Below are 21,709 nucleotides of genomic sequence, written 5' to 3' on the forward strand. Positions count from 1 at the left end.
CGGGCATCGCTGGGCGGGGGCGGGCGCTGGGCATGCACCGAGCCCGAACGGGCACTGGGAACCGACACCGGGCACCCACCGGGCACGGTGGAGCCGCCCCGGGGCCGCCCCTCGCGCCGGGGTCAGGGCGGCCGGCGGCTCCGCGCTCCGCCGGTGCTCCCCGCCGTGCGCGTGTGGCACGGGGCGCTGGGCACGGTGCCCGCTGTGCGCAGCGCCCGGTGCATCCCTCCTCGCTTGCCGCACCGGCGGGCACCGGGCCCTTTAAGAGCGGCGGCGGCGGCGGCCGTGCCCGTGCCCGTGCCCGCGCCCGCTCCCGGCGGTGTCCGCGGCCGCCCCGCACCTGCCGGTAAGGGCCGGGGGAGTGGGGCGTGCTCGGGGCCGGGGGATGCCCGCGCCGCGGTGGGGACCGGTACCGAGAGGATGCGGGGATGCTCGGGGGGATGCAAGGCCCCGGTGCCGCAGGGAAGCCCGGGGAGAATGCAGGGATGCTCGGGAGGATGCAGGGAAGCCCGGGGAGGATGCAGGGATGCTCGGGAGGGCACAGGGATGCTCGGGGGGATGCAGGGATGCCCGCGGAGGACGCAGGTGTGCCCGGGGCCGCAGGAGCGCCGAGCAGAGCCCAGAGGGTGCCGTGGGGTGCGGGAGTGCCCAAGGGATGTCCTTGGTGTGGGGCATTGTGGGGTGTGCGGGGTTTGGGGGTGTGGGTGGTGGCCCGCAGCTCAGAGGGATGGGTGGGCTGTGGAAAGGGTTCCTTGTGCCCAGGGGCTGCTCCAGGTGTGCTCCAGCTTCCCGGGAGGGAACGGGAAGGGACAGGGACCAGTTCTGCTGGTCCTGGGGGGTGGCACGGGCTGGCAGCACGGGCTGGTGACAGCCAGGCGGGCCTTGGAATGCTCTGGAAGCACGGGAGCGTGCACACGTGTGTGTGAGCGTGCCCTCGAGGTGTGCAGGGAGCAGCACGGCCCGGCCAGGGCTGCACTGCCGGCGGTGCCGGGGCACCGGGCTCGGCATGGGAACACCGGGAGCACCGGAGCGGGGCTGGGGGCAGCCGGGTGGCACCCGACAGCCCCGGGACACTCGGCTCCCTCCCCCGCTCAGGGTTTGTTTGCTTCCATCCTCCTCCTGGGGGCTCTGGGAGGTGAGCGGGGAGCCGGGCTGGATGCAGGGCGCTGGGAGGGGGTCGGGGCCAGTGAAGCGTTGTCAGCCCGGCCGGTTGTGCGGAGCCTCCCGGGGCCCGTGGCAGCGCCGTTCCCCACCGGCAGCAGCCGATGTGACGTTCATAAATACAACGGGTGCTCGGGGCGAGGTGCCGGGCTGGAGGGGCGGCATCCATGGGCTGAGCCCTCCTCGGCTGCCCGGGGATGTCCCCGTGGGGCAGGGACACGGCCCCTGGCTGTCCCCGTGGGGCCGGGACACGGCCCCTGGCTGTCCCCGTGGGGCAGGGACACGGCCCCTGGCTGTCCCCGTGGGGCAGGGACACGGCCCCTGGCTGTCCCCGTGGGGCAGGGACACGGCCCCTGGCTGTCCCCGTGGCGCAGGGACACGGCCCCTGGCTGTCCCCGCACCCCTCGGGACTCCCCCTCCGGCCAGCGCCCACCCCTCGCCCTGGCTGTGCCAGGAGCTCCAGCCCTGGGAACCTGCCCTATTTAAATAAGATAACGTGCATTAAAAACACCGAATCCTGGCGAGCTGACAGCGTCTGTCTAAATATTTATCCCCGCTCCGATCAGGCGCTGTGTTCCCATGACAGCGCCATTAGCACTTGGCATATTTATGGCCTTCCTGGGTGCTGGGCTCCCCTCGCTGCGTGCCCAGGGGCCACCGACCCCCCTCCTGCGTGCCCCCTGTGCCCTCCCGTGCACCCAGTGCTGACCCCTGGGCTGGCAGCCATCCCCAGCCTGGCACGTCCCTGCCGGGCTGGGCTGGAGCTGCCGGGAACCTCCGAGCTGGGCACGGCAGGAGCGGGAGCCACATCTGTCCCCCGCAGCACAGGAGCTGCAGTGCCAGCAGGGAAGGGGCACAGGGAGCAGCCCGATCCCCAAAAACCGGCACCTGCTCCTCCTCCTGCCCAGGGGCACCGAGGGCCTGGGTACCTGTGGGCACCGGGCCGTGGGGATGGAGCAGGGATGCTCCAGCTCCTGCATGTCACTGTCCTGTGACCTGGCCTTGCTGGGGCCTCGTGCTCTGGGGACAGACAGCATGTCCCGCTGCCCAGGGGCTCCCGGCTCTCAGCCCCTGCACCCCCAGCAGGTTTTGGGGGGATCAGGGCTGTGTCTGGGCAGGGGCTCCCTCGGAGCCGCGGGCGGCTCAGCGCGGCTCTCCCCGGTGCCACCGCTCTGGCAGCACAAACTAAGCCCTCGCCATCCGCTGAGCCGCTCGGGCACCCGCAGCTGCCAGAATCTGCTTTTCACTTCCCCAGTGCGCTGAATTTAACCCTGAGCTCGGTGTGTTTGGGGGGCAGCCCACCGGGAGCTCACCGGGAGCGCCGGCGGCAGCAGCGGCGGGGCCGGGGGGGCTGTGCTGCCCTGTCCGGGCCCCACCGAACACCCCAGAACCGGAGGAACAGGAGAAAGAACGGGCAGAAGTGCCCGAGCGTGGCTCCCAGGAGGATCCCTGCTGCCTCTCGCACGGCCCCTGCGGCTGCCAAGGCGGTCCGGGCTGCCGCCCTCACCCCGCCGGTGCCGTGGCCGTGCCGGTGCCATCCCCGGGGCTGGCATGTGCCCGGGGGGCTCCCAATCGCCTCTTCCCTTCCCGCAGGGATGCGCCGTGGCCGCCCCGTGGTGCAGCCCCGTCCAGCCGCCCTGTGACACGGCCCTGGCGCGGGGCTGGCCCGGCACCGCTCGGGATCCCGGCGGGGCCCTGCTCCGCAGCCACCCCGCCCTGTTTGCTCGGGCACCGGCCTCACCCTGCGGGCAGAGGGAGGCGGAGCCGGCCGCTGGCCCCAGGCTGGGGCACACGAGGTAGGAGGGACACGGGGCACTGCCGAGCACGTCCCCGATGGGCACCAGGCTGGCCAGAGGGGCTGCCCCCATGTCGCCTTTCTCGGGGTCTCGTGCTGCCTCGGGCAGGGCAGCAGGGCACGGTACGTGGGGCTGGGTGGGCTCACCTGGGGTCCTTGCTGGCCGTGGAGTGCCAGAGCCCGTGTGTGTCCCCAGAGAGCCCAGAGATGGCCTTCCAGAGGAGCCACCGGCTGAACCTGCTGCGCCTCGTCGTGCTGCTCCTCGTGGCCTTGGCTGGCATCAAATTCTTCTTCCGTGACAGGTGAGGTGACAGCAGGACCCCAGGGGGGCCGGAGGCTGTGGCACCCCCTGGGCTGTGCTTGTGTGGTGCTGGTGCCCCCACAACCCCACGGACACCCCCATCCCTGCCCCACTCCCTGCAGCTTTACCCTGGAGCTGCACAAGCACGTCAGCAAGGACAGCGGGTTCTGGGGGGACACGGGTGACGTTGTCCAGGACGTCATCCCCCAGAGCCAGCAGGTTCTGGAGGTCCCTGCAGCAAAGATAATGACCCTGAAGCAAAAGCAGCAGGTCCCCAGGGATGTCAGTGCCACCGAGATGAGGCTGGTCCACCTGGACCTCAAGGGAGCTGCGCCCAGAGTCTCCTACCTGGAACAGGTGAGGATGCCCAGGGACAGGGAGGAGGGGATGCACTGATGGGCTCAGCCCCTGCTGACACCTGGGCTGTGCCATCCCCACTGCTGAGCCCACCCTGCCCACCCTGCAGGTGTTCCCCCTCCTGTCCCAGCTGGGAGCCAACGGTGTCCTCATCGAGTACGAGGACATGTTCCCCTTCAAGGGGGAGCTGGAAATCCTCAGGTCCCCGTACGCTTACAGGTGAGCAGGGCTGTGTGCAGAGTTGGCTGTGGGGCTGGCGCCCCCGCAGGTCCAGGTGGGTGTGACCCACCTGGCCCCGTGCCCACGATAACCACGGTCAGAGTGCCAGGCTGTGCTGCTGGGCAGGGTCCTCCTGCCCTTACAGGCCAGTGTTTGTGCCCCTCAGTAAAGTGCACACGTATGTGGGGTAACCAGGGCCATGTGGGCAGGGTGCCAGAGGAGGGGGGTGCCCCCACGCCCTGGCAGAGGCTGAGCCTGTCCCTGCCCTCCCAGCGAGGAGGACATCGAGCGGATCCAGCAGCTGGCAGAGCAACACAAGCTGGAGGTGGTTCCCCTGGTGCAGACCTTTGGCCACGTGGAGGTAGAGGGTGCCAGCCCTGCTCCCCATCCCAGATCACAGGGGTTCCCCTGGACCCCCCTGATGGCTCCTCCCCGCAGTTCATCCTCAAGCACGAGAAGTTCCAGCACCTGCGGGAGGTCGAGCGCTTCCCCAACAGCTTCAACCCCCACGTCCCCGGCACGCTGGCCCTGCTCAAGAGCATCCTGTCCCAGGTGGTCGAGAAGCACCGGCGCTCCTCCTGGATCCACATCGGTGCAGACGAGGTGGGCAGGGGCTCTGCAGGGACCCCAGCCCTTGCCCCAGGCACTGGAGGTGCCCCCAGAGCTGCTGAGCGTCTCCCTTCCCCCAAATCCAGGTTTTCCACCTCGGGGAGGGGATGGACTCCAGGAACTGGATGAGCCAGCACAAGGGCGACGTGGGCACCATGTACCTGAAGCACATCAAGGAGGTTCTGGGCTTCCTCACGGCGCAGTACTGGGGGCTGCGGGTGCTCATGTGGGACGACATGCTGAGGAAGATCAGCGTGGGAGCCCTGCGGGGTGAGGGCACAGGGCACAGGGTGGCACCTGTGCCAGGCTGCTCAGCCACGCCCGCTCTATGCCCACCCTGGCAGGCGTCACATACAGTGCCAGCAGGAGCCCATGCCCTGCCCTGGGGGAACGTGGCTCTGGGGAAGCGTGAGGAGCCCCCGGCTCCCTCCTGCTGCCAGCACCACCGCCCCCTCTCCCTGCAGAGTCCGGGATAGCCAAGCACGTCTCACCCGTGCTGTGGTTCTACGCACCCGACTTCGAGGCTGAGCAGATCGGTAAGGCGACGTGCCAGGGCCCTGGGGGCGGTGGGGGGATCCCCCCGAGCCCCCACAGCCCCCTGGGGACAGTGGCACTGGTGCTCCTGTCCCGCTGCAGTGCAGTTCCTCACCAAGTACGTGGAGAGCGGCTTCGAGGCCGTGTGGTTTGCCAGCGCCTTCAAGGGCACCACGGGGCCGGCACAGGCCTGGACCCCGCTGAGCTACCACCTGAAAAACCACCTGAGCTGGCTGAAGGTGATGCAGGCCGTGCCACGGCTGGCCCCCCTGCGCTTGCAGGGCGTCGTGCTCACTGGCTGGCAGAGGTAAGGGGAGGTGGGACCCCCTGTGCCCTCCTGCTGCCCACAGAGCCGTGCTGGCACGGTGCTGCCTGTCCCTGGCCCTGGCCCTGTCCCTGTCCCACAGGTACGATCACTACTCAGTGCTCTGTGAGCTGCTGCCTGTCAGCATCCCCTCGCTGGCCATCTGCCTGCAGACCCTGGTGAACGGTGAGCCCCCAGCCCTGGCAGCATGGCCAGGCTCACCCCCAGCTCCCACTGCCTGCCAGACCCCGTCCTGCTGGGCAGGGCACTGCGGGATGGGAGGAAGAGGAGGAAGAGCTTCAGCTCACTCCGTTTTGGGGGTGTGGTGAAGCCAGGGTGAGCCTGAGGGTGAGGTGTCCCTGGCTCTTTTGTCCCTTTCCTCGCCCTCCCAGGGGGCTTCACAGAAGAGGCAAAGAGGAAGGTCCTGGATGTGCTGGGCTTGGAGAGTGTGCAGCTGGAGCAGAGCACCTGGTGTGTGGCACGTGGTGGGGGCAGTTGCATCGCAAGGGATGCACTAGAGGGAGGCAGGGGCTTGGTCACCCAAATGGCCTGGCCCCAGACCCCTGGCTACCACCCCAGTGCACCCCACGTGCTGAGCCCTCACCTTCCCTTCCCCCAGCGAGGGCAGGGGGGTGTTCCCCGGTGTGGAGATCTACCACATGGTGGAGCAGGTTAATGGCCACCTGAAGGAGAGCATCCTCAAGGCACTGGAGGAGGAGAGGTAACAGGCAGGGGGAGCAGTGGCATTGGTGCCTCTGGCCGTGTATTTCCATGGGAGGGGACCTGCCTGATGCGCAGCTCCCCATTGCCGGTGGCCCCTGTGCCCCCAAGTCCCTCGTGCCTCTCCAGTGCCATCAAGGGCTGGTTCAGCCCCTACCACAGGAAACGGCAGTTTGGGAACCCCCGCAACATGGAGAGCTTTGGCAGCAAGGTGCTGAAGTAGGTGGTGCCGGGGCTGGGAGGAGTCTGCACGGGGCTGCGAGGGCTCCCTCGCGGGAGGGAGCTGCACCCCTGCTCTCGGCCCTCCAGGCTCCACGAGGACTGGGAGAGCTTTGTCCGTGACCTGCGTGCCCAGCTGGACAGGATCTACTTCCCTGACACGGTGGAGGAGTGGCTGGAGGAGAATGTCAACCCCTACCTGGACCAGCTGCGGGACCTGGTGCGGGACTACCGGGCCATCATCCGCCTCAAGGGCCGGCCCAAGGCCACGTAGGGGCTGCAGCCCCGGCTCCCGCTGCCCCCTGGCTCTGGGGCCACCATCGTGTGTGTGTGTGTGTGTGTGTGTGCGTGTGTGTGTGTTTGCTGGTGACAGCACTGCTGCTGCTGTCTGCACTGTACAGAGCCCCTGCACTGCCCCTCCACAATAAAGTATTTTCGTAGATATTGCTGCTTGCCGGGGGAGCACAGCTCTGCCCCCGTGCAGGGAGAGGGAGCTCGGGCTGGTGTGAAGGGCTGGGCTCCACCGGTGACAGCCCCCGGGCCCCTGCTCAGGCTCTGATGGAGCCGGAGGGGTTGGCAGCCGCAGGGCAGAGTGTGACAGAGCTCGTGGGGACACCCGTGTGCCTCGTGCTGGCCTCGAGGGTGGCCGTGCCCTCCCTGCGCAGGATCCAGCGTGTGCCTGCTGCGTGCTGCATGTCCCAGGCCAGGGCTGGCACCTGGGACAGAGCAGGGACACAGGGACGTGCAGGGGCCCTGCCAGGCTCCCAGCAGCACCCACTGCCCAGCGCTGGGTCTGCTTCCAGTCTCTGTGAGTCCCTGATCGCTGGGAGGGCTGGGAGCACAGCGGTGCCTTCTTCAGCCTCCAAACTCTGCCTTCATCGCTTCCTTCTTCTCTGTAATTCCAGCCCAGGGCCCCGTGTGCTCCCAGACCCCCCTGCCTCCCGAGCCCGGGCCGAGGCCCTGCTGCGCTGCTTTCCCATCGGAAAGGCAGCTGTGCTGGGGGATCTCTGCCTGGGATGAGCCCTCCTGCTGCTGCTGCTGCCTCTGGTTCCCACAGTCAGATTTCCACGCGCCTGTTGCCCACGGTGCCCATCCTAAACCCCCCGTGCCCCAGGCTCTGCCCGTTCCGGGCGCCGCTTTCTCCCGGCGAGTGCAGGGCAGGAACGGGGACATTTCACTGCACATTCTTCTGCTCTGCAAAGACCAACCCGACTTGGCAAGAGCCCCAGGGAGCCGCAGGAACGCCAGGCTGGAGCTCCTCCCGCAAAGCCCGGCTCAGGAGGGGAGGAGGGACAGGGTTGGTGCGCCCCACCGGCCCCACACCGCTCCCGGCTGCCCCTGTGTGCCCCGGTCACAGAGGTCCCGGTGCCCGGCGGGGCCGCGGGGGCAGGAGCTGCCCCGTGCTGGGTCGGTGCGGGGTGACCGGCGGTGGGGGCCCAGCAGGAGGGAGCCGTGGGGCACAAAGGGACCTTTGTTGAGGCGCTCCGGTTGTTATCAGGTGGTGGCAGATGTGAGGGAAGCCCCCGAGCCGAGCGCAGCCCCAGCCCCCAGCCCCGGAGCCCGGCTCAGGGCCCCGTGCGGCGCCCGGCTGCGGGATTAGAGGGCAGATTAGACGGCGCTCCGTGCTGGCAACCCAAATGTCCTGGATTGGAAAGTGGGGGTGGGGAGAGGAGACGGACCCCGCCGTGCCCGAGGGGGGGCAGCCCGGAGACGTGGCCGGGGCGGGAGCGGGGCTGTGCAGGGACCCTCGGGCTCCAGCTCGGGGGGCGCTGGCAGCCCGGGGCGGGCAGGGGGCATCGGGGCACAGCGGGGCTCCCTCCTCCTGCTTCCCGTCTGCCGCGGGGCTCACACGGGGCTGCAGCTCCCGGTGCCCGTGCCCTGCAGCCCCTGGGACCGCACCCTCATGCCCAGCGCTGGTGCTGGCCCGCAGCCCCCTGGCCCCGTGTGCCCCAGCGCCGGTTTGCTGGAGCCGGGACTGCGCGAGGCTTTGAGCTGGGAACTCGTCCGGGAGGGCAGAAATTTGGGCTGATTTCGTGCGAATGATGTCCGTGCTCTGCCCTGATGGCACCGCGGGGACATCAGCGCCTTGTCCATCCCTGGCCCCATTTCCTATCGGGTTCCTCAGCTTCCTCAGCCCTCGGCACAGCCGGGAACCCTCCGCAACCGTAATGTCTCGGTCATTTCAGCCTTAAAAGTGAAAGGGACGAATGTCACCGGCCATTGTGTCAACAAAAGTGGAAGATGACGCGGTAATGAGCGCTTCATTTACAGAAATAAAGAGGGCTGCTCTTGCCCGGTTTCCGATATCGGCGCCGCAGGCTGCTGCGATGGCCGGGCGGGACGGGGAGCGGCGAAGGGCACCTGGAGCCGGGCTGGGGAGCAGGGGGTGCTCCGGGAGAGGGTCTGCGGGACCCCCCGGGACCCTCCCCGGGGAGGTGGAGGCCCCGAGCAGCCGTGCTGCCCCCGTCCCCTCCGGCCGCTGAGACCCGCCAGCTCGGTACACGCCACGGCTGCGCGGCGGCTCCCACCGGGGCGTCCCCCGGGCCCGGCACCGGGGAGGGGATCCCCGCGCTCCGCCCGCAGCACCGGGCGGCCCCCGCCCTCTCCTCCTCCTCCTCCTCCTCCTCCTCCTCCCGCTGCTCGTCGTCGTCCTCCTCCTCTTCCTCTCCCGCGCTGCCCCCCGCGCTCCCGGTGCGGCCCCCCCGCCCCGCCGCGCCCCGCCCCGGGCGCCCGCCGCCGCCGCCGCCCCCGCCCCCGCCTCCGGAGCGGGCGGGCTGGGCGGGGGGGCTGCACCGTGCCGAGCCGAGCCGTGCCGAGCCGCGCCGAGCCGCCCCCCGCCGCCCCCCGCCCCTCGCCGCGCCGCGCCGCGGAGGATGCTCGGGCCGTGAGCCCGCAGCCGGCAGCCCCGGCGCGGCGCAGCCATGGGCAAGGACCAGGAGCTGGTGCAGGCGGTGAAGGCGGAGGACATCGCGGCCGTGCAGAAGCTGCTGCAGAGGCCCAAGCCCGGCAAAGCCAGTGAGTGCGGCGGCGGCGGGGCCGGGCGGGGGGCGCCGCTGCGGGGGGACACACGGAGGGGGGAGCACGCACGGGCACCGGCGTCGCAGCCGCGGGCGCGGCGCCTCGGGGCCGCATCCCAGCGCTGCTCCCGGGGCCCGGCCGCGATGCCGCCCTGCCCGCCCCGGAGCATCCCCGGCCCTTCCCCGGCTGCGGCTCCGAGCGGGCGGGCGGGGACCGTAGACGTGCCGAGGACCCCCGGCGGCGCCCCGGGAGGGGCGGGGGGCGCTGCCCGGCGCGGCTCTGAGCGCACCGGCGGGGCTCGGAGCATCCCCGGGCGCTGCGCGGGTGCGGAGCGCTGCGAAGGGTCCCCTCGCCCGTCCCGGGGCACCCCCGGCGCGGTCGGGCTCCGGCCGGGCTGCCCTTGCCCCGTACCCCGGAGCAACTCCGGACCCTCCGGGAGCCGGGCCCGGTGCTCCCCCGCTGCTCCCGGGGGTCTGGGCAGGGTTTGCGGCCGGGCGCGTCTGCGTGTGCGTGCAGCGAGTGTGGCCGGCCCGCGCGGGAGAGCGCCGGGGCTCGCTGCCCGCACAGCCCTGCGTGTGTCCGCGCTGCCGCGGGCGCGTGTGCGGCTGTGTTTGGGTGCGTGGGGTGTTTGCGTGGCGGTGTGTACCCTGGCATCTGTGTGTTTGGCTGGGCTGTTGGTGTTCCTCGCTGAGGGGGTGTTTGGATGTCGCTCCGCGGGTATCTCCCGGAGCATCCCTGCGGCTGGCTGTGCTCGGCTCCGCGGGTGCGTGGCCAGGTGTGAGGCTGCGGGGGCGTGCGTGTGGCTGTGCGTGTGCGTCTCCGGGTGTACGTGTGTGTAGCTCCATGAGTATCTACTCGCTGTAGGATGTAACTGCTCCGTCGAGGCGTTCCGCCCGGGACTGAATAATTCATGGTGCTGATGCAGCCGCAGGTTTCAGGCCTGGTGCCGGGGACGAGCTGGGCTGCCGGGGACTGTCCCTGGGTACGGGCAGGGACCGCAGGGAGCACTCGGGTGGCTCTGGGTCACTGGGCACACGGTCCCTCCATTGCTGTGCCCACTGTCCCTCTCTGCAGGGCTGGCACTCCCCAAATGTGGGCACCCCTGGAGCTGTGCAGGACTGGTGAGCTGTCCCCTGTCCCTGGTCGTGCAGGGCTGTTTCTGGCCAAGCAGGGCCAGCGTGGTGCCCCATGTCCTGGTGCTGAGCTGGGTTGGCGTGGCATTCCCCATGTCCCTGCTCTGGTGTTGCATCCACCATGTCCATGGTGCCACATGAGGCCAACATGTGTTTCCTCGTGCCATGCAGGGCTGGCAGGTGTCCCCCATGTCCCCAGTGCCATCGTTGCTGTCACTGCTGAGGGACTGTGCAGGGCAAGAAGAGCCTCCAGCTCAGAGCCCTCTTCATCCCAACCCACTCCAGACACTGCTGCTGCCATGGCCTCTTGGGGCAGTGTGTGGGTATGGGGACAACGCCTGGCCTGTGCCCAGCAGTGTCCCCACACACCCTTCTCCAGTCCCTGCTGGCCTGGGCACACAGCTGGCGTTGCTGTGGCAACAACCAGAGGTGCTTGAGTGCCACCACCTTCTCCTGCATCCCTGTCCTTCCCAGGGCTCTGCTGCATCTCCCACGGCTGAGCCCTCTGGATGCCAGGCAGGATGGCCCCGGGGGCCAGCAGTGTTCCCTGTGCCAGGGCCACAGGTTAGGGACAGGGGACACCCAGTGGGGCTGAGCCTGCTGTTGGGGTGGATGTCACCCCCTTCCCTTGCTGGGTTGCCCATCTCCAGCTCTGCTGGACCCACAGTGCCAGTGCCAGGCTTGTCTGGGGCCATTTGCCCACCGGGCCCCGCTCTCCCCTGTGGCAGTGGGTGCCACGTGTGCTGTGGGTGCCGTGCTCCCAGCCTGGGGTGCTCAAGCACCTCTGGCCATGGCAGTGGGGCTGGAGAGGTGCACGGAGTGGGACAGCAGCGGGCAGGGCTGTCCCCACGTCCCCTCCGAGTTCCGGTCCCACACACGCCTGCGGCGCTCCCCGCGCGGCTCCGGCAAGATTTGTAACTTAGCTCTGTTATCTGGATAATATCCTATTCATGTGGGGTTTAATACACGAGATTTCAAAAATCCTTGCGTGAATTAGCGCGGGTTGCCATGGTGACAGGGGGCCCGTTTGGTGTGAGCGTGGGTTCGGGCCGGGCCGGCCGCAGCGCACACCGCGCCTGCTTCCCGGCCATCCATAATTGATGAGGTTGTCTGAAAGTTGCGCAAATCAGATGCAGGGATTTGGCAGCAAACTGTTTCCCTCCCTGTCCCCTCCTTCTCGGTGCTACCTCGAAGAAATGTGGTGACTTGGCGTTTTCCCCTTGCCTCCAGCAGCCTGGGATGGGATGGGACCGTGGGGTGTCTCCAGGAGCACTGTGCCACCCCTGTCCTGGGCACCTGGGGCTTTGGGCAGTGGGAGATGAGCTGTGCCGTGCCGTGCCATGCAGAGGATCTACAGTTCCGTGGCTGTGGAGGGTTGGAGTGAGCTGGCTCCTTCCCTGTGAGCCCTGCAAGGGCTCATCCACGTTGGGAATGGCTCCTGTGTGGTGCTGCCGGTGCCGAGTGTGGCACCTCCAGCCAAAGGTTGGACCCTCTGCTCCGGTTTCTCCTCCAGCCAGGCTGGGGGGCTCTGTAAAGCACTTCCACACATGGCAGCATCGTGTGGCCAAGGAGATGTCCCAGCACGTGGCCCTGCGGTGCCAGGACAAGCACCCAGCATGGCAGGAACTGGCTGTGTGGGTGGAATCCAGGGCTGTGTCCTGTGGGACTGTGCTGCCCTCCCCATGCCTGGTCCTCAGTGCCATCCTGGTCCCCCAGGTTGCCATCAGGACTCGTGTTCTGGTGGGCTGTTGGAGCTCTGGGGCCACCTGGGGCTGGGTTAGCCATGCTGCCTGGCTGGGATCAGGGCTGGGCACGGAGCTCTGCATCCCCTGTGTCCTGCCACGTCAGGTGAGCCCTGGGTAACCCAGCCCAGCCTGGCCCCACTGCCCGGGGTGCTGGTGCTGAGGCCTGGGCAACTCTCAGCGTGTCCCCACTCTGGGCAGGAGAGCCCTGTTCCTGCTCTGCCACCTGGGCAGGGCTCTGTATCCTGCCCTGTGTGTCACTGACAGCAGCGCTGGCATCTCAGGGCTTGTCCCATCAGTCTGGCCCTGCTGCCATGTGCAGGGAGCAGGTCTCGCCATGCCTAGGAAGGGACCTCAAAGCTCAGGGAGAACCCTCAGTGTCCTGCTGTCCCTGGGGAGCCATCCTGGGATGTGAGTGGAGCTGCACTGGCTGGGTTGGGATGTTCCTTCACCGGTGCTCCAGGATTTGGGGACAGTGGGAAGCAGAGCCAGAGCACCTGGGGACACAGGCTCTGGGCAGGGCCTCGCCAGCTGCCTCCTGCCCTCCGGTGTGTCCTCCTGCACAGGGGCCAGTTAATTCTGGGTTTTCTTGCCTGCAGTTGATTGCATTCATAATCTGCTCTGATAACAGTATTTAATAAAACCGGGCTAATATGGCGCAGTTAGGAAATGTCTTTGACATTTTACAATTCAATTTCCATGCAGTAAAAGGCAGGGCAGATGCAAATCCAATTGTGGTGCAGTGCCCAGGGCACACGTGGCCGGCAGCCGCCGGAGCTGCCCGGTTCCCCCGGCCCTGTGGGAGAGCAGGAGCCTTCCCTGGGAGGCAGCCACCCCTGATGGCTCCTGCTGCTGCTCCCTGGGCAGCGGGCAGAACCTCCCTGCTGACAGAGAAACCCAGGCAGGGATGAGCAAATGATGCTCACTGGAGTGCTGGAGCCCCTGCACGCTGCTGCCTCTGGAGCCATCCAGAGGTGCTGGGCAGCACATCTGGACTGGGGGAAGGGGCTGTGGGGCCAGATCCTGTGGCCAAAGCGGTGCTGGGCCCGTGCATCCCCCATGGCATGGCCAGGCACTGCTCCCACGCCTCCCCCCGTGCCCTTGGCAGGGATGGAGGGGCAGAATGCCAAGGGGATGGGCTGGGGCACGGGGGTGGTGCCAGCAAGGGGAGATGTGGGTGCATCCCAGGCGTGGCCCAGGCACGGGCTGTGCTCTGAGCCCTGCCCAGGTTCCTCCAGCTGCTGCCCAGCTCCTCCACGTGTCAGCGGGTCCCTCATCAGCCTCTGGGGGTTCCCAGCCCGCGTGCAAAGCCTCGCTCCCAGCAGGACTTGGCAGGGAAGTGTGGGCTGGAGTGTGCCAAGTTTCCTTCCAGAGGGGCACGATTGCTCAGCCTGGGGTGGCTTCTCATTCTTTTACATTTCTTGCCTCTGTGCTGGGCCGAGCTGTGCGTGCACACCCTCCCTGCCCCCTGGCCCCAGCACAGCCCCCGTGTCCGGGCTGGCTGCAGGGTCCCTGCCCCGCAGGACAGCTCTGGGCACTGGGGACACTTGGCCACTGCCATGGAGGGGCAGCGAGCCACGGGCTGGCGGCTCCATTCCCAGCTCCCTCCCTGGCCTGGATTTCCTCTCAGCAGTCCCAAATCCACCTGGCTGGACACCAAGCAGCCCTTTGGCAGCCCCTCTGCGGGGCTCTCCCACGGCTGTGTGTGCACCAGGACCTCACTGCCCCTGTGCTGGGGGTGGCACTGGGGGGACGTGGCAGGGCCAGCCTGCACCCAAGGGTGGCAGGGCTGGCACTGAGCAGGTCTGAGTGCTGTGAGTGCCCTGAGCTGCTCTCCACAGCCGTCCCAGTGGCTGCCAGGCCACGGTGGTTTCCAGTAGCCAGGCTGGCGTCTGGCTCCTCTCCTCCTCTCTGCACTCTGTTTAACCCTTCCTTCCCCTTCCCAGCTGCTGGGAATGGCTGTGATCAGTCCCCCTGCCCATGTCGGTGAGCCCAGGTGCCCCCAGCCCCTTCCCCCTCCCCACGTGTCTGCAGTGGCTACAGCAGCAGGGCCTGGGGATGGCAGCTCTGTGCTGCTGTGCCAGGGCCCAGGTGGGTCCCAGAGCAGTGCTGGGTGCTCAGTGAGCACATTCCTGGCTCATGGCAGGTGGGAGCTGTGGCCCTGCTGGTGGGGTGAGTGCTGGAGGGGAGGGCCCAGCTCTTGGGTGATACCTGAGTTTGTTTCCCAGAGTGCTGTCTGTCCTGGAGCTGGTGCTGGGGCTGGTGTGTGCTGGGAGTGGTGCTCAGCACTGTTGGGAGAATGCTGGAGAATAAATTTGCTGATATTTAATGAGTGGTGCTGGTCCTGCTGGGCCAGGCTTCCCTTCCAGTGAGCGAGAGGCATTGGGCAGCAAAACTCAGGAGTGCCTGCATGGACACTGTTGTTCTGCCACTGTTTTGTGTCCTGTCCCTGGCCAAGTGTGCTGCAAGGGTGGCCATGCCCAACAGGTCACCGAGCCAGTGTGCAGCGTTGATGTCACCTCTGCCCTGGCTCACCATCCTGTCCCACACCTGGGGCACGTGGGACTTGCCCTCCTGGTTCTCCTCTTCCCAGTGATGCCCCCCTGCCCGGCAGGACGAGGGCTGGCTCATCCTGCCGGGCTGAGAGGGATCTTTTAGCTCTAATGAAATGTTAATAGTATTTTCCAACTCAATACGGGAGTAGAAAATGAGGTGTTTAACGCTGGGCTCTGCAGCGACAGGAGCAATCAGCCTGAGAAATGGGGAGCTGGGATGCAGAGCTGGCCTGGCCTCTCCTGACAGCCCCGTGCTGCCGGGACTGCTCCGGTGATGGATGGGTCCTGGTGCTGGCACCAGCCACCCGGTGGGGCAGCACCGTGCTGGGAGAGCGGCCAGCTGGGAGTGCCAGCTCTGCCCGGGTCTCCTTGGCTGTCCCCACAAGGTCACTGCTGGCACCTGGAGAGTGCCGAGCAGGTGGAGGTGGCTGTGGGGCTGGGGTGTCCTGGGGTGCAGCAGGGTGAGGGGACCCCAGCACTGTGCCCTGCCATGGTCTGAGTCAGCTGGAGATGGACCAAGCTGGAGATGGTGCCCAAGGAGCCACCACAGGCTCTGCTCCTCGGCGCTCGGGTGTCTGGGTGCCCCTCCTGTGTGCCCACACGTGCCCCTCTGCATCCTTGTGCATCCATTGCTGTGCATCTGTGGGTGCCCCAGCCCCTGTGCACCCTGTGCATGCCCCAGCCCCTGTGCATCCATGTGAATGCATGTGCTCATGTGCGTGCCCCAGCCCCTGTGCATCCTCTGAGTGCCCCAGCCCCTGTGCATCCATGTGCGTGCCCCAGCCCCTGTGCATCCTGTGCATGCTCCTGTGCATCCTCTGAGTGCCCCAGCCCCTGTGCATGCCCCTGTGCATCCATGTGAACGTGTGTGCATGGTGTGCCCATGTGCCCCGTGCCCGTGGCCTCTCCGCTGCCCACGCCGGTGCTGCCTCCTGCCCGGCCGTGGGGCCGTGGGGCCGTGGGGCCGTGGGGCCGTGGGGCCGTGGGGCCGTGGGGCCGGGCCCCGGGCACGGCCGCCTCGTGGCGGCGGCGGCAGCAGCCGCTGATCCCTTCCAGATGTGACTGCCGGAGCTCCTCGAGAGGCCCCGCGGGTTCCCGGCCCGCGGCAGCCGCTGGAGCAGAGACAAAGCGACGGCTGCCCGGCTCCTGCATTGCAGCTGGGCTGTTTACGGCAGCGCGCTCCTCGCAGCCCTGCAGCTCCGCAGCAGCACAGCCCCGCTCCCCGGGTGTGCTCAGCGGCTGCCTGAGCCTCGGTCCTGCCAGCCCCTGCCAGCCCCCTCCCTGTGCCTGCCGTGCTGGGGGCACTGGGGACACTGGGGGCACTGGGGACATTGGGCATACTGGGGGCACTGGGGACATTGGGGATACTGGGGGCACTGGGGACATTGGGGATACTGGGGACACTGGGGGCACTGGGACACTGCGGGCGCTGGGGATACTGGGGGCACTGGGGACATTGGGGATACTGGGGGCACTGGGGATACTGGGGACACTGGGACACTGCAGGCACTGGGGACACTGCGGGCACTGGGGATACTGGGGGCACTGCGGGCACTGGGGACACTGTGGGCACTGGGGACACTGGGGGCACTGGGGACACTGGGACGGGTGCTGCCAGCCATGTGCCTCCCCTGCAGCGCTGCCAGCCCGGCGGGAGCAGTGTGAGGCCTCCAGCTGCACTCCCTGTGCTCCTGGATGATGCCGGGCATGGCCTGGCTGCACATCCCTGCTGCCCACTGCCCCGGCGGTCACTGGCACACCCCTGAGCTGCCAGGCCACAGATCTGCCCGTGCCTGTGCCCATGCTGCCCCTCCATGCCCGCTGGGAACGCAGCCCTGGAGCAGAAGGTGGGCACGGTGCAGCGGCCGTGCATGAGGACAAACGATGGCTCTGGAGGCATCAGGTTTAAATAGAACCCGGGGCCTGTTTAGCTGTGCATGGCTGGGAGCTCAGAGACAGCGCTGCAGCAGCCCCCAGAGCCTCTGATGGATCTGGGCCACCTGCACACAGATGTGCACATGTGTTCACACACTCAGGGTACACTGGGAGCTGATCGGGGCTGCCTGCACACAGACATGTACACATATTCACACACTCAGGGCACACCAGGAGCTGATCTGGGCTGCCTCCACACAGATTTGCACACGTGTGCACACGCTCGAGGCACACCAGAGGCTCCCACCACTTCCCAGTGCTGCTGCACGGTGCCGGGTTCATGGGAGGCCAGTGATCACCGCCGTGCCTTGGTTAATGATGCTTTAAGATGCACAAAGCTCCAGGTCCCGCCCTGCAGCCAGCGTGGACAGGGTCCCTCCTCCCTGGCCGTGCAGAGGGGATGAGGAGGGGGAGGAGCCGGGGAGGATGAGGATGGGGATGGGGATGGGGCAGGAGGGCTCTGCCCCAGGGTGGACGTGAGTAGTGTGTACCCACCTCCGTCTGCTCCCGTGTCCCGAGGAGGTGCAGTGCCAGCCGTGCTGGGATGGATGGATGGATGGATGGATGGATGGATGGATGGATGGATGGATGGATGGATGGATGGATGGATGGATGGACGGGCAGACACAGGTGACAGTGGCCCTGAGCAGCCATGTCCCCATCCCTGCCATGCCAGCCTCGCTGTGCCAGCAGCAGCTCTTTCCAGCCAGGGTGATTATTGAAAATTACCTGTTTGCCACAGGCTGGCAATTAGAGCTCCCTGTAAGCGACACCAACATTCATTTCCACAGAGACGAGTGTGGGCATGCGGCTGGCACCGGGCACAGCAGGCTCTGGCACTGGGCACGGCAGGTGGCTGGTACCGGGCATGGCAGGCACCGGGCACAGCAGGGACCGGGCACCAGGCACAGCAGGGACCGGGCACCAGGCACAGCAGGGACCAGGCACTGGGCACAGCAGGGACCAGGCACCAGGCACAGCAGGGACCGGGCACTGGGCACAGCAGGGACCGGGCACCTGGCACAGCAGGCAGCTGTGATGCTCGGTGCTGGTCGCACAGAGCTGGGCACAGCCCCTCATGTCCCACCCATGTCCCCCTGTCACATCTCTGTCCTGCCCGTCCCTGCTGCTGCTTCCTGGGTGCCCTGGGCCGAGTCACCAGGGAGCCCCTGCTCAGCAGAGCCCCGTGTGGTACTCGGGGGGCTGGGGGGGCTGGCACTGCCCAAAGGGGTCCGGCTGATGCAGCGTGGCTTGGCCTGGCTGCATGGTACCACACGGCAAAGGTCAGGTGAGGATATGGCTTGGGAATACAGGGGGAGAGCGGGGACCTCCACAGGAGCTGCTGGTGGGTGCTGGGTCCCCTGGACAGCCCCAGCCCTGCTGGGTTGGCTCTGCCATGGGTACACCCATGTCCCCTGTCCCCAACTGCCCTGGCAGCCCACAGGCTCAGCCCCGCGCCATCCCAAGGGACTGAAAAGTTTCTTTTTTGTAAAAATAAAAGCATCACAGTGGAGTCCCTGCTGCCTCTTGAAAGCTGCATTTAAGCTGCTTCCTGCAGCCCCAGGGGACAGCGCTGCGCGGTGACTCAGGCTGCCAGAGCCCAGCCAGCCTCCAGTGCGGATTTCACCCCTTCCTGGAGAAGGGTCTGCCAGGGATGGGCATCCGGAGCACCTGTACCTGTGCTGGGCACACGGGCAGCATCCCCCAAAAGTGCCTTGGGATTTGGGGAATGGCTGGGGATGGGCAGCGGGGCATGCAGCTGTGGGTGTGCAGCTGTGATGGGCAGTTGTTATCCAGCTGTGGTGGACACTGGGGTGTCCAGCTGTGATGGGCAGTTGTTATCCAGCGTTGGTGGACACTGAGAGGTCCAGCTGCACTGACAGGTGCATGTCCAGCTGTGGTGGGCAGTGAACATCCAGCTGTGATGGGCAGTGGATATCCAGCTGTGGTGAGAGGTGTATGTCCAGCTGTGATGGGCACTGGGGTGTCCAGCTGTGGTGAGAGATGTCTGTCCAGCTGTGATGGACACCGGGGTGTCCAGCTGTGGTGAGAGATGTCTGTCCAGCTGTGGTGGGCAGCAGTGATCCAGCTGTGCCAAGTACTGCCCTGCAATGGCTCCATCCCATCCCAGCCACCCCTTGGCCCCAGGCAATCCCTTTCCCTGCACAACGCGCTTCCCGGTGCATTATTTATACAGTCCCGATCGATCGGAAGATGATAACGGCTTCATTAGCATCTGAGCATGGCCGGCCCCAGCGCCTGACACGACCTTGGCTGCAGGAGTACAAGCTTTTCCCTGTCACGACCGGCTCCCCGGTGTCACCGTCAGCACCAGCCCCAGCCAGGGCTGCCGTGGCTGCCTCAGCGGGGTCCCCCCCGTGGCACAGGCCACCGTGGGGACCCCATCCTCGCAGTGAGGAATAAGAGACCCCCATGGCAGGGCTCCTCGTGCAGTGCCCGTTGTTTGCGTGGCGCTCGTTAGCAGGGATATAATTAAGAGCAGCTATTTTGGATGCTTCCTTTATCCGGCAGCTCCCAGCGATGCCGCTGCAGGATCCTCCCCCCGTCTCTGAAACAGGCGCTTGCCTTGAATGTCTTCCCTGTGGATATTGGCTCCTTGTGGGGTCCTGTTGTGTTTGTGGGGGCACACACGGGGGTCTGGCTGCCCACATGAGCTGGGGAGTGGGGAAGCAGCAGGGATGGGGCTGGGGGGGAGTGGGGTCACTGCAGAGGGGTGAGGGAAAGGATGGAGAGGAGGATTTGGGGGGTTCTCCTGGCTGATCGGCTGCCGCCATGCTGGGGAGGGGGCAGCAATGCTTTCCCCTCATTAAGTAGATGTTGATTTAGTGGAGGCTGGAGCCATCTGCTTGGAGCAGCCGCCTGCTGCCTGCCGGGGGAGCTGGGTGAGGATGTGCTTCGTCAGCGGGGGCTTGGCCGGGAGCCCCCACGCTCCGGCCGGGCATCGATCGCTGCTGGCGCTGCGCTGGCCGCAGAGGCTGGCACAGGAGCACGTGAGGCGGTGCTGGGAAGGGTGAGGAGCCCCCTGAGGACTCCCACCATGTGGGGCTGTGGCCTTGGACACGTGTGCAGGGAGGGGATGGAGCAGCTGGGCACAGGGGGTTCGCTGCAACCTGCACTGGGGTGCCCAGAGCTGTGCTTGGCCACTGGGGTCCCACCATGGCATACACCGGCCACCTGGGCACAGGTGTCTCCATACAGCGTGTTCTGGGATACCTGGAGCAGGGACTGGGCACTGTGATCTCCCTGTGGCATGTACTGGGATTGCTGCTTGGGCATGGGGCCTCCTCATGGCCGTGCATCGCAGTGCCCAGAGCTGTGGTTGGGCACGGGGGTCTCCTCATGGCCGTGCATCGCAGTGCCCAGAGCTGTGGTTGGGCACGGGGGCCTCCTCCTGGCATGCTCCAGGGTGCCCAAAGCAGCTGCCAGGCACAGTGGCAGGAGCCCCGGTGACCCTGGGGTGGGGCAGAGCGGGTTCCCATGCACAGGCCCTGCACGTGCCAGCTGCCCGTGCGTCGCCTGCACCGTGGTGCCCGCCGGGGCCGGGGCTGCACGCGGAGCGCCGGGCTCAACCCGAGCGTGATTTAGCTCCTGCAGTGCCTGTGTTTGAGTGAAGGCGTTCCCGGGAGCAGGGCAGGCCGCTCCCGCCGCGCTGTTTACTCCGGCAGGCGCTGTTTATAGCTGGTGTCGATGGCAGACGCTGCGGCTCCCGCTGCACACTGAGCTGCACCCCGCGGTGCCAGGGCCTGTGCGTGCCCCCCTTCCCTGGGGCTGGCATCGTGGTCCTGCCCCCAGGGTGTTTGTGGGGCGCAAACTGCTCTGAGAATGGTGGAGAGCTGGGCCTTGAGACACCAGGGGAGCCCTGTGACCCCACGTGGCACAACCATCACCTGAGCAGCCCATGGGGAGCCAAGAGGGGACACTGGGGTGTCCCAAGGATGGTGGTGGGGCTCAGGCTGTCTGAGCAAAGATGTGCCACCCCTGCAAAAGCACCTTCCTGATGGCACCTGCATGGAGAGGGCAGGATGGTGACTGCAGGTGCTCGGTGGTCCCTGCCACCCTCCAGTGATCCCAGCAGAGAGGACAGCCAGGGACACCCTGGGTGCTCACTGGCAGTGTGGCCATGAAGGAGCTCTGCTCTCCTCCCCACTGTGCCCATCTCCTTTTGTAGCTGATATTTTAATTGGAAGCACTCAGCTCCCTTCTCTCTGCCTTGTTAGCGGAAGAATGTTCCTTGTCATTAATTCCCAGCCATTAATGAGCTCTCCTGGCTCTTGTTGCCCCCAGACTGGCTGCAAATCTCACTGTGGACGTGGTGACCAGGGCAGCCATCCTTCCCTCCTGCTCTGGGAACTGGGGTTTTTCTGAGACCCCAGCTGGGCTCCGTGCTCCAGCTGCCTTCGGCACGCTGACGGCCACTTCCAGAGCTTTAAGGAAAGTCAAACCACTGCATGGCTGGAAGTCACTGACTAAGCACTTGGCACGGGCAGTGATGGAAGTGCTAAACAGATTTTGGCAGCCGCAGCCTCTCCTGCAGGTGCAGGGAGGAAAGATTTGCCGCTACGCTGCGCTGGGGCCATGGTGGTTTGGTGATGCCGAGGGTGGCACGTGCCTGGGGATCACTAATGGCATCACCACTGCACCCTGATGCCCGGGCACTGCCCTGTGCCAGCCCCTGGCTGGGATCAACCCGTGGGAAAGGCCAAGCCCTGCAGACCTGCTGACAGCGTCCATCCGTCCGTCCGTCCGTCCGTCCGCAAGGCCCCATCACCCGTCTCGGGGCCCGTCTCGGGGCCGCAGGCTGGAGCCAGCGCCGGGCACGGTGCCGCTCCTGCGCCCACGGCTCCTTTTGTCCGCTGGCCCTGGCATCCCTGGGGGCAGCTCGGCCCCTCTCCTGGGAGCTGGCTCCTGGCGCGGGGAGCAGCGGAAGCGGCGCTGGGCTCCTCTCCACGGGGCTGAATGCGCCTTTGTTGGGGACGCTGGCGGCAGCGCGGGGCTGCGGGGACTGGGTCACTCCCGGTGTCACAGGGGCTCTGCCCACCACTCATGGGCAGCACTTCCCAGGGGAGCACGGGGATGCTATGGCAGG

General features: G+C 67.0%; 2 protein-coding genes across 7 annotated transcripts in view; both read left to right on the forward strand.

The window, feature by feature from the left end:
• The first annotated feature begins 204 nt into the window (after window positions 1–204).
• Window positions 205–6,661, forward strand: LOC118692674 (hexosaminidase D-like). Of its 5 annotated transcripts, XM_036392650.2 has the most exons (15): window positions 205–346; window positions 2,755–3,079; window positions 3,153–3,258; window positions 3,380–3,614; window positions 3,724–3,833; window positions 4,107–4,194; window positions 4,272–4,436; window positions 4,529–4,712; window positions 4,907–4,978; window positions 5,079–5,283; window positions 5,384–5,466; window positions 5,673–5,751; window positions 5,900–6,001; window positions 6,130–6,219; window positions 6,310–6,661. In XM_036392650.2, exons 2-15 carry the CDS (start codon window positions 2,995–2,997, stop codon window positions 6,491–6,493), a joined length of 1,788 nt encoding a protein of 595 aa, XP_036248543.1. In that variant the 5' UTR covers window positions 205–346; window positions 2,755–2,994; the 3' UTR covers window positions 6,494–6,661. The 5 variants fall into 5 exon arrangements, with proteins under 5 accessions (XP_036248543.1, XP_054372508.1, XP_036248542.1 ...); XM_054516533.1 differs by lacking the exon at window positions 2,755–3,079 and having other exon boundaries at window positions 328–346; XM_036392649.2 differs by lacking the exon at window positions 205–346 and having other exon boundaries at window positions 787–3,079.
• A 2,377-nt stretch (window positions 6,662–9,038) lies between these two features.
• The window catches only part of CASKIN1 (CASK interacting protein 1), a 29,406-nt gene continuing 16,735 nt past the window's right edge, over window positions 9,039–21,709 (forward strand). Inside the window, exon 1 of one of the 2 annotated variants that reach the window (XM_036392638.2) lies at window positions 9,039–9,234. In XM_036392638.2, the coding sequence (XP_036248531.1) occupies window positions 9,141–9,234 (94 nt within the window). In that variant the 5' untranslated portion in view covers window positions 9,039–9,140. The remainder of the gene's footprint in view (window positions 9,235–21,709) is intronic. The other variant, XM_036392639.2, reaches the window with a different exon arrangement.

The sequence above is a fragment of the Molothrus ater genome, chromosome 16 (genome assembly GCF_012460135.2).
Source record: "Molothrus ater isolate BHLD 08-10-18 breed brown headed cowbird chromosome 16, BPBGC_Mater_1.1, whole genome shotgun sequence".
Taxonomy (NCBI): domain Eukaryota; kingdom Metazoa; phylum Chordata; class Aves; order Passeriformes; family Icteridae; genus Molothrus; species Molothrus ater.